The sequence below is a fragment of the Thamnophis sirtalis genome, unplaced genomic scaffold (assembly GCF_051295495.1).
Source record: "Thamnophis sirtalis isolate CommonGarterSnake01/CBP01778 unplaced genomic scaffold, rThaSir2_p1.2 scaffold_12, whole genome shotgun sequence".
NCBI classification, from domain to species: Eukaryota; Metazoa; Chordata; class Lepidosauria; order Squamata; family Natricidae; genus Thamnophis; species Thamnophis sirtalis.
In genome coordinates this window covers 50,163,467-50,182,214 of record NW_028261392.1, presented here as the reverse complement: position 1 = coordinate 50,182,214, position 18,748 = coordinate 50,163,467, and the positions used below count along the sequence as shown (strand labels likewise).

Here is an 18,748-nt window from a genome sequence, read left to right as displayed (position 1 = left end):
CTAAATCAATTTATTTTAAGTATTAATAAAAAGAAACACCTTTGTTCAATATATAACTGAAATGGTCACTGATTTTACCAAAATTGTGGTTACTATTCAGTCTTTTGGTCATTTCCAGGTCTTTGTGATCCTATGATCATTACTGTACGACTTAGCAATAGCTTCTAGCATTCTCATAATCTTATGCTTATATTTTCAATATTGATACTTGTCTTTAATCTTCCTTTAGTCTCTTTTCAATTGCCTTTTTTACTACAATCAGGGCCTTTTCCATGACATTATCCAATCAAAATACCTAAGTGTTTGCTTTATTATTGTACTTCCAATGTGCAGTTATCCATAAATCATCAGCTACAACTCACAATGGCTAGGTAGATGCAACATGGACCTGGGTACTTGAGAGACCGCCTGCTGCCAATCACCTCCACTAGACCGATTAGATCCCACAGATTAGGCCTCCTCCGAATTCCATCCACCGGCCAGTGCCGACTGGTGACTACCCGGAGGACAGCCTTCTCTGTGGCTGTTCCGACCCTCTGGAACGAACTCCCCGTGGAGATTCGAACCCTCACCACCCTCCAGGCCTTCCGCAAAGCCGTTAAAACCTGGCTGTTCCGACAGGCCTGGGGCTAAAGAGCTGTTGCCCCCGTCTCGAATGGTATGACTGTTGTGTGTTTTTAAATTATGTATTGTTATGTTTCGTCTTTTATTTTTTTGTCTGTACCCCCCTTCCCTGATTTGAATTGTGAGCCGCCCTGAGTCCCCTTCGGGGGGAAAGGGCGGCATATAAGTATAATCAAATCAAATCAAATCAAATCAAACATATTTAGTCAACATCAAATAGAGTATTGCAGTACAGTAAAGTTTTACAGTAATGTGTTTTATTTAGGTGTTTAGTCTGATTAGTAACTCCAGGTATTGTAGTATTTAAATTAGGGATTTATTGTATACATATTGTATGAATCTAGTTATACAACATCTGAAACCTATTATGATTTATACAACAAATTATGATTAAAAACTATGGCTTGACTTATGATGACAATCAAATCAACTTATATATAGTAATGTTCATTGTTCTTTGTGATTACTTAACTAACGTTCAACAATAGATTCAGGACAAAGAAAACACTCTCTGTCTGTCTCTGACTCTGTTTCTCTCTTCGCCTCTCTTTTGCCTGTCTCCCGTCCTCCCTCCCTCCCTCCCTCCCTCCCCCTCTCTCTCTCTTCTCACCCTTAATGGGAGGTATGTGTCTTCCTCAATTTTGGGTCCTGTGAATTTGAAGGTTCTGCACAGTATCTTAGCTATTTCCTAGCATTGTGTTCTTTTGAACATGAGCTCTGATATCCTTTCTGGGATTTGTTGGAGCCATTCTCCCAGCTTTGGAACCACAGCCCTGAATGCTCCACTGGGAGCTTTTTTAAGGCATCATAATCATCACCCCTTTACTTTTACACAGCTACTCTCAACAGCAGGGGTGGGCAATTAATTTCCCCAAGGGGCCCCATGAAAAACTGGGACTGCTATGGATGCCAAAACAAATTGGGCTGTGAAGGTGTGTAGGCATGCTGAGAGACGTATACATATGAAATTGATCACCTTCAAAAGAACAGGGACAGCCAAAGGGTCAAGATATGACCTGGGGGTTGTAAAATGCCAGGTCTGCTCTACAATAATGCCAAGATCATTCTTTCTGATTTCTATGCACAAGTGAATATGTTTAAGATTCAGTGCAACTACTCCATCTTTTCTATGGTGAACAATGATGAAATCAGTTAAAACCAATTACAAAAGCAACATAGAGGGAAACAAGGAGAGAGGGAGAGAGAGAATAGACACAGATAATAACAGTGTTCTGGGTAGTCCTCAACTTATGGCCACAATTGAGCCAAAATTTCCATTGCTAAGCAAGGCTGTTAAGTGAATTTTGTCCCATTTAAGACCTTTTTTCTTGGTTATTAAGCAAATCACTTCAGTTGTTAAATGAATAATGTGGTCATTAAACAAATCTGGCTTCTCCCGTTGACTTTGCTTGTTGGAAGCTAGCTGAGAAGGTCACAAATGGTGATCACATGTCTTAAATACTTGCCAATTGCCAAGTACCCAAATTTTGATCACATGACCATGGGGATACTGTAATGGTCATAAGTGGGAAAAATGGTCATAAATCACTTTTTTACTGCCATTGTAATGTGGGAAGAAATATCCATTTGATTCAGTTCCAAGCTGGGAGAAAGGCACTGGAGACACTGGATACCTTCTCTCGGCTTTGTATTTGAGCTTCCTGTTCCTGTGCAAGAACATGTCTTCTATTGGCTGCTGCCAGACTCCCATGGGGCCAGGCAGGGGTTATATAGGGGTCATAGTTTGCTCTATAGGCAAAGTACAAATCCTAGGTATTTGTCTGAGTTCCCAGGTTTGGTTGAAGTTTGCTGAGGGTGATGCAATGTCTGAAAGGGTGTTCCTATTGTGGTTTAATGGCTTTGTTCTGGTTTGACACTTGGGTTGAAGGTATTTGCTTATGAATAGAGCTATCTAGTTTTCAATAAGCTCTTTATCTCTTAAATGCTGACATCTGCTGAGGGCTATTAAGAAAGGTGGGGGCTCCTTGTTGTCTCCAAGATCATGTTTTTTTCATTCCTCCTTTAAGGAAATATAATATTCTTCCTTTTTAATATTCCTCAAAATATTTCATTCTTCTAGGAGGGAGATGGCTTCCCACAATAACTTTGAACAGCCACTAAACAAATAATTGTATGTCAAAAACTACCTATAGAGATAATAGAAATACAGAAGAGAGGGGGAGGGATAAGACAGAGACAGAGCAAGAAAGCCAGCTGTGTGACCTTAGCTCCAGTGGTGGGTTGCAGGTGGTACGCCCCGGTATGGGCTTACCGGAGCCTGCCCGGAGCACCGGGTATCGTTCCAGTACAGTGCTCCGGAGGGCCCACCTGCCCGCCTGCACTCCTTACCTGTCTTTAAAGTCTTCTGCGCTTCTGCGCACAGCGTGTACAGCGCCTGCATGATGCTCCGGCGAGCAGCTGGAGCATCGCGGAGGCTCACAGAGGTTTTGCTGGACTGTAAGACGCTTGCGCGCACTGTGCACATGTGCACATGCGCTGCACATGTTCATGTGGAGGACGCCCCGGGCACCGTTGCAACTGTACCAGTTGCAATGGGATCTGGAACCGACCACTGCTTAGCTTAGTTACTTGCTCTCAGCTCTAGAAAAGGGGCAATGCCACATCATTTCTGAAAAACTTTGCCAAGTAAACTTCAGGGACTACTACATTCAATCTCTGAGAACCAGACACAACTGAACAGAAGAAAAATAATATACAGTAGCCAAGAAAAATTATAACTCTCAATATAACCAGGAAATGGGCCTTTAACTCATGGAGCCTCAAGCCTGGATACATAACCAGGTCTTCAAGGTCTTATGAAAAGCCAACAAGATTATGCCCATCCTAATCTCTAGAAAGAGAATGTTGCAGAGGGCATGCAGATTTCTCTGCCATACAACTATGGCAGAGAAGGCATGCCTCCAAGTATCCTTCAGCCAAAATTCCCTGGAACTACCAGGACCTGTAGCATGCCCAACCTGCTGAAATAAATTGGACAGGTAGAAATGTGGGAGAAGATCATCTTAAAAGTTTGTGCAGAAAATATAATCACTTTTAAGAGGACAAAATGGACTATTATGCCATCAAAAAATACCAAATGGAAATAATTCCAGGATTTAATTGCAAGGGGAAAAAACTTTTTTACTTAAACTTTTTTTACTTACTTTTTACTTAAAAACTAAATTGTAGCAAAATCAAATTGGACTTTTCTTGAATTCCAACAGAAATGCTTCAACTAAAATTAAGAGAGAGAAGATGACAGAAAAATGTGTAACAATAAAAAACATTGGTTCCCTCTTCTGCTTTTAAACTAAGCTGGAAAGCAATATCAAAATAAAATCCAGTGAATTTCTTAAAAACTCAAACAATAAGATTGATTTTAAAACACTTGTTTTCCTGGAAAGAAAATTTTCAGGGAATTGGAAAACAAATTTCAATACAAAATTACCTAGGAACGCGCAAAGACAAACAGCAATTTAGAACTGATTCTTTGCTTCCATTTTCCATCTGTTTAGTGATCAGTTAATGATTGAAAATTCACTCTTGTCTCAGTATACTTTAAAATTTTGAGCTTCTTCAAAGTCTCGCAAATATACAAATCCAGACATAATGGCAAACCACAATTAGTACAAAGGAAACCACACGTAGTACAAAATGTGGTTCATAAGTCAATTTCAATGTTTATATGAAACAAAATTCATTTTGGCTCTAAAGATCATGTTTTAGCACTATTTCATTTACTGACACATTTCAGAAGTCTTTGTAACATTAAAAAAAACTATTTGCAGTTCTAGTAAAATATACACCTAAAATCTGCTTTTAAGAATTTGAAAACATAACGTTAGCTATTAATCAAGATTTTCTAATTGCTTCATGTGAAATATGTATGACAATTATAGAATATGTTTTTCTTGAATTCAGTATTGAAGAACAAAAGATCAGAATATTAAGATGAACAGTATATCTAACTAGTACCATTATATTGATATATACTGCTGAATATAGTTGACATTTTCATAATTAGACTGTGTGGGATACAAATGTTGGTGACTATGCCTCCTTTCTGCAGCCTCCATGTCACATAATAGGATAGGGGAAAACTAATCTTCTTTCCTGGTACAAATCTGGGTCATAGTGGCTAATGAAAACCAAACTGGACATAGCAGTCTAGTTTGTTTAGTGAAAAGGAACGTTGGTCCTACCTGAACGTTCTTCTCAGTGTGGTCCAGAAGTGGGAGTTCAATCCTTATTTGCCCAAGAGACTGAGTCTGGTTTTTATTTTCTCCGTGTCTTTCCCCTTTTTTTAAATGTTCCAGTTCCAATTATATTAGCCATGATCTTCTTGGGCAATCACCATTTATTTCCTTTCTTTTCCCTCCCTTCGTATTCCAAGTGACAGTTGCTGTTTTAAATTTCTGGACAAATTTTTTTAAGCTCCGAATTTAAATTTTTCTTTACCCTTGGGTTGGCCAGCCTTTCTCCTGGTCCCAACATTCCATCCAATCACCACTACTGCTCCAAACTTGGTCCGGATGCCCTGGCTCCAGAGTGGTCATTAAAGATGGCCATCACCAATGTTCCCTCTAATTTTTTTTCAGTATGAGCAGAAAAGTATAGTGTTTGAGCGGCATATTTTCATGCCTGAGCACCTGAATTTTTTTCACAGATGTGACCTAAGACAACAACGAAATCAGTATTATTTGAAACTCAAAGTTATGTTTATTCAAGGTACCCGCTTAATTAAAAGTGTTATATAATATCAGTATCACTTAACAACGCTCCTGCTTAGCAACCAAAATGTTGCCTCAGAAAGTCTGGCATTTGAAGCACGCAAGTCTTAAAGCTGTTGTTACAAGACCCTTGCACCCCTAACCCTTTAGGGGGAAAAAACCTCAGGGGTCTTCAAACCTGACAGCTTTAAGACTTGTGGACTTCAACTCCCAGAATTCCTCCCTGAGGGGAATTATATATTTGGACTGTTTCATAGTTACATTAGAGAACTACATTGTTAGAACTTAGCACAAAAGATACCTTTTATCTGAAAATCCAAATAGAGTAAACTTGCTATTATCCCAGAGCACTAATGTCATTTGTCCCAATCTGTTTTACGAGTCTGTATTAAAATAGATAGAAATATTTTCACTAAATTTTATAGATCTATATTTCAGGAACCTATCAGAAGTTAGGGCAAGATAAGAGTGGAAGAATGAATTTTGTTGCAGGTCATGGGGATTTTTTCAGCATCTTAAAAGTGGAGCGCATGTGCATTGAACTAGCAATACCCATTTAATAACAAAAGGAAATGGCTGAATTAAATTTGGTAAAGTTGCGAGCTGTAAAAAGCTTGTGGTTTTTAAAATCATAGAATCAGAAGGGATACTGGAGGTCTTCTAGTCCAGCCCCTTGTCCAAGGCAGGAGTCTTTATATCATCTGAGACAAATGGCCGTCCAGTCTTTTGAAAACCTGTAGCGAATGAATTAAGATTCCATTGATTTTAATTGTTCTTACTGTCAGATTTCTCCTTATTTCCAGCTTGAGTCTCCTTCTGACAAGTTTCCATTGCTTCTTGTCCTGTCCTCTGGTGCTATTGCTGCCACCTCCTCCTCCTCCTCCAACAGCACCAACACATTTGCTGCCCAGAGCTGCGACTGAGGTGAAGCCGCCAAAGCTCCCGCTGGCGCCCCCGCAGCGTTGGGCGGAAATCCGGCAGTGCTGTTGGAGGAGGAGGAGGCGGCAGCAGATATAGGAGAATGATTTCTTACTGTTGCTTGATAAACAGTTGGAATCTGAAATTTTTCCTGAAGAAGTTAAAGGTTTAAATTTTTAACCAAAATGTCTTTTAAACTCTGTATTATCTACTTAATGTTAATCATGCTTGCTCATTTTAGTTCCACTTATAAAAATAAATTTACTGGACCAAAATTGAAGCCAATATAGAAAATATTTCAATTAAAGCCAACAAACAAGTAAATAGGAAAAAAGACATAAACACATACAATAGATTATGTAATGTCCATTACTTCACTTTGTAATTCTTCCGTATAAACCAATCCTCTCCATTCCATTAAATATGTGCCCACAACAGACTTTAATATTTGTATGTGTGTAAGTATGTATAAACATACAGGTTCAAGCAGATATACCTCCTAATCATATACTGCAACAGTAAGAGCAATAAAGTTTATATTCATTAATCAAATTTATATAGCCACACATCTATCTCATCCAAGGCAACTTTTAGACATATTAGACAACTTCCACTCCAATCTTCTCTTTTGGATGCCCCCCTCGCCTGCTGCCAGGAGAGCCTCCCTGACACTGAGCCGGAGAGCCTCATTCTGATGCAGCCCCAGACAGGAACAGTGCATGAAGTGGTGACACTCCCAAGGAAAGCACAGGAGACCCACTTGGAAAGATCAATGGGATCTTCTAGTCCAGAAACCCAATGGTGATCTCATACTACTTGCAACCGGTAAGGTATTTACTTTACAAACAAGCAAATCAAAATAAAAATCAGAAAGGAGGTACTGATAACATCTTCAGAAATGTATCTTGATGTAGGACCAAATCCCTTCCTAAAATGAAAAGCCCACCAGTAAAACACTACAGAAACCGCCGGAGTCAAACTTCCTCAAGAAAATGGAAAAAAAATATGTTTGCCACGAAGGATGCCGGACAATTGGAAACCTTTGCCTCTTTAGTGAAGGGGGAAGCATCTGATTCCCCCTTCTTCCCTTCTTGATAGATTAGTGGAGCGTGAGAAGAACTTGCGTTTTAAAGTATCAATTCTTAAATCCTCCTTTATCGGAGAATCTTTGAATGCCCGGTTGCAAATAAAACCCCATCTTCAGAGGTGGACTGACTCTGGATACCTTCCTCCTGGCCCCGGAAAGTGAAAGCCACCAGGGCAGGGCGCCCCGCCTCTCCTCTCCTGCCCCCTCGTGCAGCGCCCCGTCCGCTGGGCTGCGCCGGAATGCAGGTGCCGGACCCCCCCCCACACCCGCTCGCCCCTCTGCGGACCAGGTTCAAGTTAGGGGTGCGGCGGAGGGAGGGGGGAGAAGGTCGAAAGCCGCCGCACAGAGGGGGTGGCAGTGGAAAGGCAGCCAACCAGCTTGCCACTGCCGGCCACCGCCAGCCCCGCAGCTCTTCCTGCCCCCTTCCCAGCCCCACAGTCCAGCGGTCGCAGCAGAAGCAGCCCCGGGTCTCCGCTGCCGCTCCCCGCATTTTCTGGATGGGGTCTCGCAGGAAGGAATTCCCTCTCCAAGCGATCCCCCGAACATGGACTTGAAGAGCCGTGCTCTTCTAGCCGCCTGCAAAGGACTTCCCCACGTTTGCTTTACAGAAATCTTTGCGCAGCAGATAGAAACTGTTGTGCGGGGTTTTCTTGCCACGTGCGCGGCCGCGCAGCCACGCACCTTAGAGGGAACAGTGGCCATCACCCCTGCCGCCGGTCTGGAGAGCTTGTTTTGGACCTGCCGAGGAGCTTTCCTTGCTCATCACGGTCATTTGAAACACTTCTCCTTCTTCACCGTCCCTTCAGGACAGTTCTGACCTGAAGACCTCCCAACGTCAGTTCATCAGCTAGGTTTTTTGCAAGGTTCCTTGGAGCTCGCTATTTACTCAGCTGTTCCTGTCACAACACTTCCAGTTTCTCCAGGATTCTCTTTTTTGAAGTGAAACAACTGAAATGTTTTCCTACTTATTTAGATAAAGCTATTAGATCACTGAGATTAGATATACATATGTACTAATATTTGCCAATCCTTAAAATACAGAAAGCATTGAATAAATTAGATAGGTAAACCTACCCTCAAAATCATTAATCTGTACTTAGATCTGTTCCAGGATTTTCTTGAAATGAAAGATTATCAAGATGTACTTGAATGTCTCTTCAAATCAGTTTGTTGAATGATGAATCTGATTATTCTTGCTATATACTATGAAGTAAAGAGATTCAGTTTATTTGATTTTAGAGGGCCTTTCCATTAATTCCAGGACTATTAACCACAGTATTTTTATGCCACTCAATTTTAACTTTATCTAAAGGTATAATTTTACAACAGCTCTGTCCTTCCTGGAGAGATGATTTCAAAAGGCAGCGATTCAAGACATTGGTTCAGAATTTTATTTTAGTTTCTCATACTATTTAAGGTATCCATAAAGTCATTTCATCCAGTAACTATAGTGGTGTTAGGGTTAGGTTGAAGTTTATCAAACAAATATGAGAGTTTTCATAGTATATAAATAATTTAACATACTAACTAAGCTGTGCTTAAAATGTTTTCTGCACACAGTCTTTATTAGAAACCAAGCGGTTTCATTTTGTGTTATGAAACTTGATGTTCTGAAAACAAATTAATTTAGTTACATACAAAGTGTTTAAAATTACACATTTGAACTTAATGAATATTACACAAGAAATTACAAAGCTGTATAGCACGTTTATATCAATGGTATATCCAGACTTAAGTTTGAAGCCAACAGTAACATTTCTAATGAATAGGTTTACAGGATGGAAACACTTTCATTCATTCTTTCATTCTATTCAGCCAAATAATTTACTAAGAGAGAAACTAGAATAATTTTTTAGAATAAGATTTATTGGCAGGGAAATACTCTTGACTGAAATATTTCAGAAAAGAAACTTTAGTTACAATGCCATTCACCTAGAATAAGTTCAAAATTCAGCAAACTTTATTTCTAAGTGGAAATAATCATATTACATAGGACTATGGAAGGGGAGCATTGCTACTAGGAAGAAAACATTGTTATTACTGTCAGACAATGTAAAACTTACAACAGAGACTTAAAAAATTAGAACTCTTGCATTCTATAAGAAAATGCATAAGAAACAGCATAAATTTCATTTACGCTTTCTCTACGGATTCATACAACTAAATTTTATAAAAGCATTTACACAAAATCTAGTGAAGAAAATGAAATTAACAATATATTGTACAGTATTTCTAAAGTTATTAAGCTCATTTGTGGAAGTGAATTCAATATTGAAACTAAAGTTATTTTTTTTGTTCATGTTTGTCAACAATGTAAATTATGCAAATGGAAACTGGATGATTCCTTTCATTTTGAAAATTAGCTTATGGTAGGTTAACTGCCGTATTTTTCAGTGTATAAGATGCAGTTCCCCCACCCCCAAAAGTGGGTGGAAATGTCCATGGGTCTTATACAGCGAATGTTGCCGAAGCCCAGCCCACCCATGGCCCCCACCCTTCAGCCTCTGCCTCCCAGTAATTTGCCTCCTTGCAGCAAACTGCCTGATCAGCTTCAGTACAGCCTGATTTAACACGAGCAACTGATTGGTGGTTGGATCTGCCTCCTGGAATACTGCCAATCAGCTGTTCCAGGCTGTGGGGATCATCACTGCCCATCGCCCCCATCGCCACTGCTGCCAATCGCCACGTCTACACACCCAATTTTTTACCTCTGCGCATTCCATTTTTGGCCTCCACATGCACCATTTCCAGCTTCTGCACATCCCATTTTGGGCCCATTCCAGGCCACTGCCACCGCATATCTCTACCACCTGGAATGGGCCAAAAATGGGGCTGCAGAGGCTGAAAAAGGGACGCACGGAGGCAGCAATAGGCGGCAGTGGTGATGGGCAGCGATGGTGGCCCGCAGCCTGAAACAGCTGATAGGCAATATTCCAGGTGGCAGATCCAATCACCAATCAGCTGCTCGTGCTAAATCAGGCTGTGCTGAAGCTGACCAGGCTGTTTGTTGTTTGCTGCAAGGAGGCAAATTGCTGGGAGGCAGAGGCAGAATTTTTTTCTTGTTTTCCTCCCCAAAAGCTAGGTGTGTTTTATAATCTGGAGCATTTTATAGTTCAAAAAATATGGTAAGTATTTAATTAAAACCTATAATCATGTCCATCATACATTTAATAATAAATGATATTATTTGCAGAAAGAATGCTTATTTAGTTAAATAAGAAGGTTTAACTAAATTTTATAAAAGCATTTACACAAAATCTAGTGAAGAAAATGAAATTAACAATATATTGTACAGTATTTCTAAAGCAGTTATTACCATAAAGCTCATTTGTGGAAGTGAATTCAATATTGAAACTACGTTATCTTTTTTGTTCGTGTTTATCAACAATGTAAATTTTGCAAATGGAAACTGGATGATTCCTTTCATTTTGAAAATTCTAACATGTATTATGAGATCTGAATAAGCTGACCTCAGCTTATCAGAAATATACAAACTTTTGAAAGATGTCCTCCTTTCTTTAGCACAACCTAAAGATTGATAAGCCTATAATTGAAAATCAGACTTATCGGATGCTACATCTTTTCCATCCTGCTCTACAGAGTAGAAGTTGGTCTCTGACAGAAAGCCACTTGAAGAGACTAGAAGCATTTGAAATGTGGATTTACAGCCAGCTGTTACATATAAATTGGGTTGACAAAATCAGAAATGAGGAGGTGATAAGCCGCCTGGGAAAGCCAAGGGAAATCATCAAAACCATAAAAAAGCAAAAGTTAGAATATTTTGGACATGTGATGTGATACCCCAAAATACGGCATACTTCACATCCTCCAAGGATAAAAAAGAAGGAAAACCAGGTCCAGACAGAGGAGAAACATGGCTTCAAAATCTAAGTGACTGGTTTGGACAAAACTCAACAGCGTTTTTTTGTGTGGCTACTGATAAAAATAGGATCGCAAACATGATCGCCAACATCTGATGATATATGAAAGAAGAGGAAGATGATGATGATTGATACTTGAAGATGATGTAGGAGCAAGTTGCTTTTATCCATTAGAGCAGAGGTGTCAAACTCAAGGCTAGCAGGCCACATCCAGCTCATAATGTGGTTAGAAGAACAGCAGTGGCACAGTGGTTAGAGTGTAGTACTGCAAGCTACTTCTGCTGATCACTGGCTGCCAGCAGTTTGGCAGATTGAATCTCACAGGCTCAATGTTGACTCAGCCTTCCATCCTTCTGAGGTAGGTAAAATGAGGACCCAGATTGTTGGGGGCAACATGCTAACTCTGTAAACAGCTTAGAGAGGGCTGTAAAGCACTGTGAAGCAGTATATAAGTCTAAGTGCTATTGTTATTGCTATGTGGCCCATGAGTACACCCTCAAAACAGCGGACTGGCCCACAGCGCCTCAGTCTGGCCCACGTTGACTGGGCATTTATCTACAATCTGGTGGCAACCATCCAGGCTGGAACCTAGTCAGTCTTAGATCTGTGGGGCTGGCCTGGAGCCAGTAAGGGCCATCACCCATCCTGCGCCCTGGGCGCATGCACAATAGGCAGTGAGTAGGCAGAGCCTGGCATCCCTGGGGACCATCTAGCCCTGCAGGCTGATTGCATTCTGAGCGCTTCCATTTCACCCAGGATATCAGTTGCAACATGCTCACCACCTGCTGTGCGCACACCCAGGGGGATGGTCTGAAGCAGCTGAGCAGCCTCTCTCTGGCTGCAGGTCGGCCCTGGGAGTCAGATCAAAGGCTAACTGTATTCCGGTCTGAATGGACACCACCAAGTTGTAGATCAGTGCTGTGCCCACACCAGCACCTCCATTCTCTGCTTGCTCGCTTGGCCTCGCAGCCCACAAGGCTTTCCTTTCCCCAGGACTTCCCCCTCCCATGTCGGAAAGCCACCATTGCCAGCGGCATGGCCAATCTCTCCCTCTCCCTCATCCCTTCCTGAGCACGGAAGAAAGAAGGAGATGATATGAGAAGCAGGGAAGGGAAGGAAGGAGGAAGGAAAGAAGATGGGAATGGGAAGGAAGGAAGGAAGGAAAGAAGGAAAGAAGGAAAGAAGGAAAGAAGGAAAGAAGGAAAGAAGGAAAGAAGGAAAGAAGGAAAGAAGGAAAGAAGGAAAGAAGGAAAGAAGGAAAGAAGGAAAGAAGGAAGGAAGGAAGATTATGAGAGTAGTGATGGAGGGAGGGTCTGAGAGAAGCTCTGCCTTAGCACTTGGCCACCAGCAGCAGTACTGCCCTTTCATCATTCCTTTGCCCCCTCCTCTCCTAGTGGTCTCCTATCCTATAGCTGAGGATGCTTTTGTTAGAAAGATGGGTTTTTTTGCAAGAAGAGGGAGTGGGCCTCTGACCCACACACTTTACCCTCCTTCACACACCATGAGCAACCTGGCCAAGAAGAACAAGCACAGCAGCAGTAGCTTCAAGGAGGAGGTAAGTCAGACAGGAACACCCTCAGGGAAGTGGGGCTGAGCTGTGGGGTCCCAGTGCCCTGGGAGTTCAAGTGCCAGGCTGGGCACTTGCACCCCACTGCCCAGGACTGCCCAGGTAAAGACCGTGTTGCTGTCAGGGGTCCTCCATGTGGCCTGAGATTGACAGCAAGGCTCCGCTGGACAAGGGTTTGGCACTCACCTTGGACTCACTTTCCTCCACTGGAGACAATGTATCCCCCTAGCCCCCCACCACTAGAGATGCCCCCCATGCGAGCATTGTTGAGCTGATCATGCCTACCCCAGTCCCGCCCACCCAATCAACTGTGACCAACTGGCCAGTCACCCCAACCACCCTACCTCCACCCCCAGAGGTCAACCACAACCCTGATGTGGCTCTCAGTGAAATTGAGTTTGACACCCCTGCATTAGAGGCTCATACTGATCTATTTTAGGCACCTATCAAATAGTAAGTGGCCTTCCTCACTATCCCCTATCATTTTTTTATTTTATTCTAGATTTATTTATTTATTTATTATTCTAGTCTAAAATGCTTTCACATTTTGTGAAGCTTCACAATACCTTGCATCTTCTTGGGAGGCATAATTTAATATTCAGCAATACATCTCATAACAAAATATTGGTTTCCAATCCTTCCATTTACTATAAAACAGAAACACCTTGTTATGAAACGTGACCCGTCAAAACCGCAGTCCACAAAAGCGCGCTTGACAAAAGCGCGTACGTGATGTCATCACAGCGCGACGAAAAAAATTAAAAATTGAAATAAAAATAACATTAAAGCAAGCCGATTCACATAAAGGTAAGGGTTAGGTTTAGGGTTAGGGTTAGGGTTAGGTTAAGGGTTAGGGTTAGGTTTAGAGTGTTAGGGTTACATTTAGCGTTAGCTTAAGGGTTAGCGTTAGGTTTAGCGTTAGGTTAAGGGTTAGGTTTAGGGTTAGGTTAAGGGTTAGGTTAAGGGTTAGGGTTAGGGTTAGGGTTAGGTTTGGGGGGGTTAGGGTAAGGTTTTCGCTTTAATTTTACATTTATCGATCACAGCGCGATGTTTTCGTCACGCTGTGATGACGTCACGTACGTGCTTTTGTCGAGCGCGGTTTTGTGGTGGAACCGTTATGAAACACATAAAATGGGACTAACCTTAACTAAGCACACATAAAGCAATATAATAAATATTAAATCTTAACGCTTTTAGAAAACATTTGAAAAATGAAAGCAGTTTTAAAAATGAAAAATGAAAACATAAAATGAAAATAAAAATAAAAAGTGAAACCGTCATTATATTCAATTAGATACCCTTTTAGCTATAATTATGAATCTTAATTTTAGCACTTACCAAAATTATGTTAACCTTAACATCCAATTCAAAATATAAATTAAGTTGCCTTTCTTTGTTGTATCTTTGTTGCGTCTTGATTAGGCTAAATATAAACAAATCTTATAGGATCTTTCTCTCTCTCTCTCTCTATCTATCTCTCTATCTATCTATATGTTAGAAAGAGGGGGGGTTAAGCTTCTTTCAGCTAGCAGATTTAATTATGAATATTGTTTTAGGAATTAAAGCTACAATTTAATGGCATTTAATGTTTAGGAATTAAATGGCATGATTTGAATGGTATTTTCTATGAAAATTTTGTATTTTATATTAATTTTATATTTTATTCAAAAGGCATTAAATCCTACTGATATTCTGAAATCAGAAAGAATAAAAAAGCAAATGTATCACACTCCATAGCTACTATATTAGTCATTTCCAGTTTCCCAATTTATGTTTGTATATGGCATGTTTATCCCTTTCCAACAGGCCAAGTCTATGCAGTTTTCTTGTTTGGAAGTGGTTTTCCATTGCCTTCTTCCTAGGGCTGACAAAAAGTGACTATTCAAGTCATCCAACTATTTTCATGACCAAGGTAGGACTACAACCCTATGGTTTCCAAGTTTCTAGCCTAGTGCCTTGAGCCACTAATTTAATATCTGTTACTGTGGTTACAAAGCAGCCAGATACAATTTAGTGGTATTTAATGTTGCCTACACATTAACCATGAACATATACATTTCAGCTGTTTCATTGAAGTGGTAAGAAATGGAATCACTTTCTTAATTTCATGTCAAAAAGGCAAAATATTTGGGCTAATTATCTATGTAATTACTACCCTCATTAACAAGGGTTGCAATGGCCTGGGATCAATGCTTCAGTTATTAAAAAGCCACGCTGGTTGCAATTGGTGGAACAGTTTCTGGTTGATGTAATAAAACAGAAAAAAATGGAATTAGTGGAAAATTTTTAGAGATTCAAAATAAAGAAAGCTGACTGATACAGATGTTAAAAGAAAGAGTCTGGCACTATTAGAAATGGAGGAATGTCAGCTGGGATAAAAGTTAAAACAGGACAGTTGCTGAAAGTGAGTCACAGTGATTCAGTTGTTGCTTTACAAGTAGAGTGAAATGACAGCCTGCCTTCTCAAGTTACAAGTGCATCAACAGAATGACTGACTGCAAAAGAAAACAAGTGGCATATTCAACAGTAGCAAAGTAAATCATTCCATGTATGATTCTAATGGATGCCATACAGATTGTCATTTATTGCAGAATATTCCATGAGTTCATATGAACATACTAGAGAAATTAACCCCACACAGCACTTCTATATGTTGACCCTAAGCACTAAGATCTGTGACGCCACTAAACTTCCAATCCAACACTGTCCCCATAATATTCCAGAACATTATTTTCTGGCTGTCACAACCATGTTCATCACGGTTTCAGCTTCTTGCTAGGTCATGCTGACACTGGATTCACTGGTCCCTGATAGGATGACAGGCTGCCATTTCAGCCCCTCTCCTTAAGAGGCACTGCTGTGTCCTGGCACCTGGTCTCTATTATCTCCCCAGTCCTCCTCCTCCACCCCACCTCAAGGATTGTTTTATGGTTGTGCAATGTGGTTCTGCCTATTGGCTTTAGGGATTGTTTCTTCTGTCATGGTTTACATCGCCCCATCAACTGTAAGACCCCTTACAAATATTCCCATGATTATTTCTTTCCTGTCTTTAGAACGCAACACTGTTTTTTTTTTCACCCCCATTATTTCCGAACAAGTCTTTTTGCAGGATTCGACTATGCCTTCGTGAAAAGTTTTAATAATTCAGCCAATTTAACAGCTGGATCACTGCCTAACAAGGCGCGGCAACGGCAGAGAATTGTTGAGTGAGGATCCCTATATTGTGCTCTCGAGTAAAATAAAAGACATAATAAAAGATGCAGTAAGGAAATCTTAAACGTTGGATGAAATAAAAGGTTGACCACCATCACCACTCTGCCTTCTGAACAGGGCAATCTGAATGCACGAACGCAGCTTGGGAGGGCTGCGCTCATCTTCCTGCGACGTGCCTGTCTATCTGTCGTGAGCACCCAAAGGAACGGAGGGGACCCTAACCAAGCAAAATCAAATGCAATGCACTTTGCCCAGAGCAAAGCGCTCACCTGCACTCTGCCTTCTGCTTATAATCTAACGCTGAGAAAACCCGCGAGGAGTTGCTCCGCACATTGCAACCCGCTTGTTATCTGGGCTTCAACTCTCACAAACGAATGATACCAAACACGTAACAGGTATGGCGAGAAAAAATAATAATTAGAAGCCGAAGACCAGTAGCAGAAAACGATAACAAGCCACCCTCTCGGCAACAGGCGAAACCCCGCCGTCTAGACACCCTCTTTACCTTTCATCCAATCCACCACTTGATTCGGCGTCCATTTACTGACAGGTTCCATAATGAGCGCCATGTGGGGGTGGCGGACTACGATAATCACTTCTTCTTAGGGGCCGCTGAAAGGGCGATGGAAGCGAGCAGAGTCCGGGTGGCCTCGAAGGGCGGTGGGCTTTGAATTCAGCTCCCAGCGTTTACAAGACTACGCCGCGTTTGTGAAATGCGCCTCGAAACAGCCGCCTTCTTCTCCGGGCTTCTCTTCCCTGCCTGTCTCCGTGGGCGCGCGGTGCCTGTGGATGATGGTGTGCCTCTGGAGCTTTCCGTTCCTGTTGGTGCTTTAGCGGGAGCCGGAGAAAGCGGCTGCTGCACGCTCCGCCGCCTACAGCCTGCCGCGCCCCCACCCGCGACCTGCAGCGCCAGGATGCTGGAAATGGGTCCTGGCGCTGCTCCGACCGCGGCTGTGGGAGCTGAAGGCTCACGAGACTTAACCACCCTGCGGCGTAGCCCGCCGCTCGCGCCCGGCTCCCTTCGCGCCTTTTTCTCCCTCCACTGAGCGACCCCGCGGGATGTTCCCTCGCCAGCTTTCCCTCCGGAGCTGCACGCTTGTCGCACGTTCTCTGCTCCCCTCCCCCTCCAAAGAGCCCACCTTTCCCCCACTGGCGGAAATGACGAGATTGGATCCGAAAATATCTTAAGCCAAACGGTCTCCCTTGTGCTCTTTGGGGAGCAGGTCGCTCGTGTGATTTGCGAGCGGCAGTCTTTCGAAGAGAGGCATGGCTAGAAAAGCGCCCCTCTCCCGCCGCCGCGTGGAGAAAGCAGTCGGCGAGAAAGCGGCGAGAGAGGGGCGCTTTTCTAGCCATGCCCCTCTTCCTTTATCAGGCTGCCGCTTGCAAATCACACGGGCGACCCGCTTCCCAAGGAGCACAACCTCCCTTCCCGTATTTGAGGGGTGAGGAGGGGGAAAAGATCCCCGACTGAGCGAAAGCTTCTGATCAAAAACTGTTCAGAAGCGGTGGCGGTAGGTACAGCACCTGTTTCGTTACGTTTGAGGGAGCGAGGCGCCCACTTAGCCCCGGTTTCTCCTGACTGCTGCTCTTCCGGAGAGAAAAGACAAGGGGATCGGCGTGCTGCTAGAGGATTGGGGATTGTGATCTTTTTAAACTTGTCAATGAGAATGTGGTATATGTGTGTTTATGTTTATAAATGTAGCTAGTCTAGAGAAACGGGACTTGAAAGAATCAACTGTTTTTCCATGCTCAGCGTGACAGAGACTTTAAACGAATGGTGTCTTTTAATGGTTCTGATGCGAGGAGCCATATCTTTCGCCATTATTGAGGACTCCCTTTCAGGAGACTAATGTCTCTCAGGGCAGATCCTATTGCTAAAATTCAACAGTAGGTATTTCCACTGATGCTTTATGGATTCACCAAATTCTTGAAAGTCTGCAGATTTCATTACATACTAAATTCCTGATTGTAAGTGCATCAGCACTGATGTTAATATTAGAGAAAGTAACTTCCAAAAGTGAATTCACAGGATCAAAAGTGGAGAGAAAAGATGCTGCATGAAAGAGGTGGAACAAGGATGAGGTTTTGAAGAATGCAATCTTAACTATCTGCCATAACATGCAAAAAAAAAAGCTTGGGATGAATAAAGATGAAATGCTACATTGGCTTACAAGGAACGTGTTCAGTGGAGAAGGAGAAAGGGATGAGTGCAGAAAGAGTAACTAAGACCAGAAGCAGGAGAAATAATTGGAGAAAAGGGAACAACACATATAGGGTCATAATATTTAAAGACCTTCAGGTTATATACCAAGATTTATACTGAAAACAAGTGTATCTGAATTCTTCATGATGCCATGCTCATTCCTTTCCTGCATATGACTTACAGCTTTTTTAGGACTCCTATCAAGTACCCTGGATAGGAGGGTTCCTCTGTTAAGATAGAGATGTAATCCTGGGCTTAATCATTACTTTTTATTATCACTATTTCCAGAAGTCAGAATATTAAATATGATAGTAGTAAAATAGCTGAAGTCTCTTGTGATTAAAACAGCAATCTTTCATGTAGCAAACACAGCAGAACTTACTTCTGAGTAAACAAGCAGAGAGTTCAACTTCATATCCCATTTGAAGCAATGAAGTTTAAAACTGCACCAGTTTAAATTGTTTGGAACATAATCTATATTGTATATGAATGCCAGTGAATTTTGTGTTTTTCTATTATGTAAAT

General features: G+C 41.8%; 1 protein-coding gene across 7 annotated transcripts in view; it reads right to left on the bottom strand.

Moving 5' to 3' along the window:
• Window positions 1–17,111, bottom strand: part of CNKSR2 (connector enhancer of kinase suppressor of Ras 2) — a 270,841-nt gene extending 253,730 nt beyond the window's left edge. For 3 of the 7 annotated variants that reach the window (XM_087726468.1, XM_087726467.1, XM_014057257.2), the window contains exon 1: window positions 16,526–17,111. In XM_087726468.1, coding sequence (XP_087582594.1) covers window positions 16,526–16,589 — 64 coding nt within the window. In that variant the 5' untranslated portion in view covers window positions 16,590–17,111. The remainder of the gene's footprint in view (window positions 1–16,525) is intronic. The other 4 variants (XM_087726469.1, XM_087726470.1, XM_087726471.1 and 1 more) reach the window with 2 other exon arrangements.
• Between the last annotated feature and the right edge of the window lie 1,637 nt (window positions 17,112–18,748).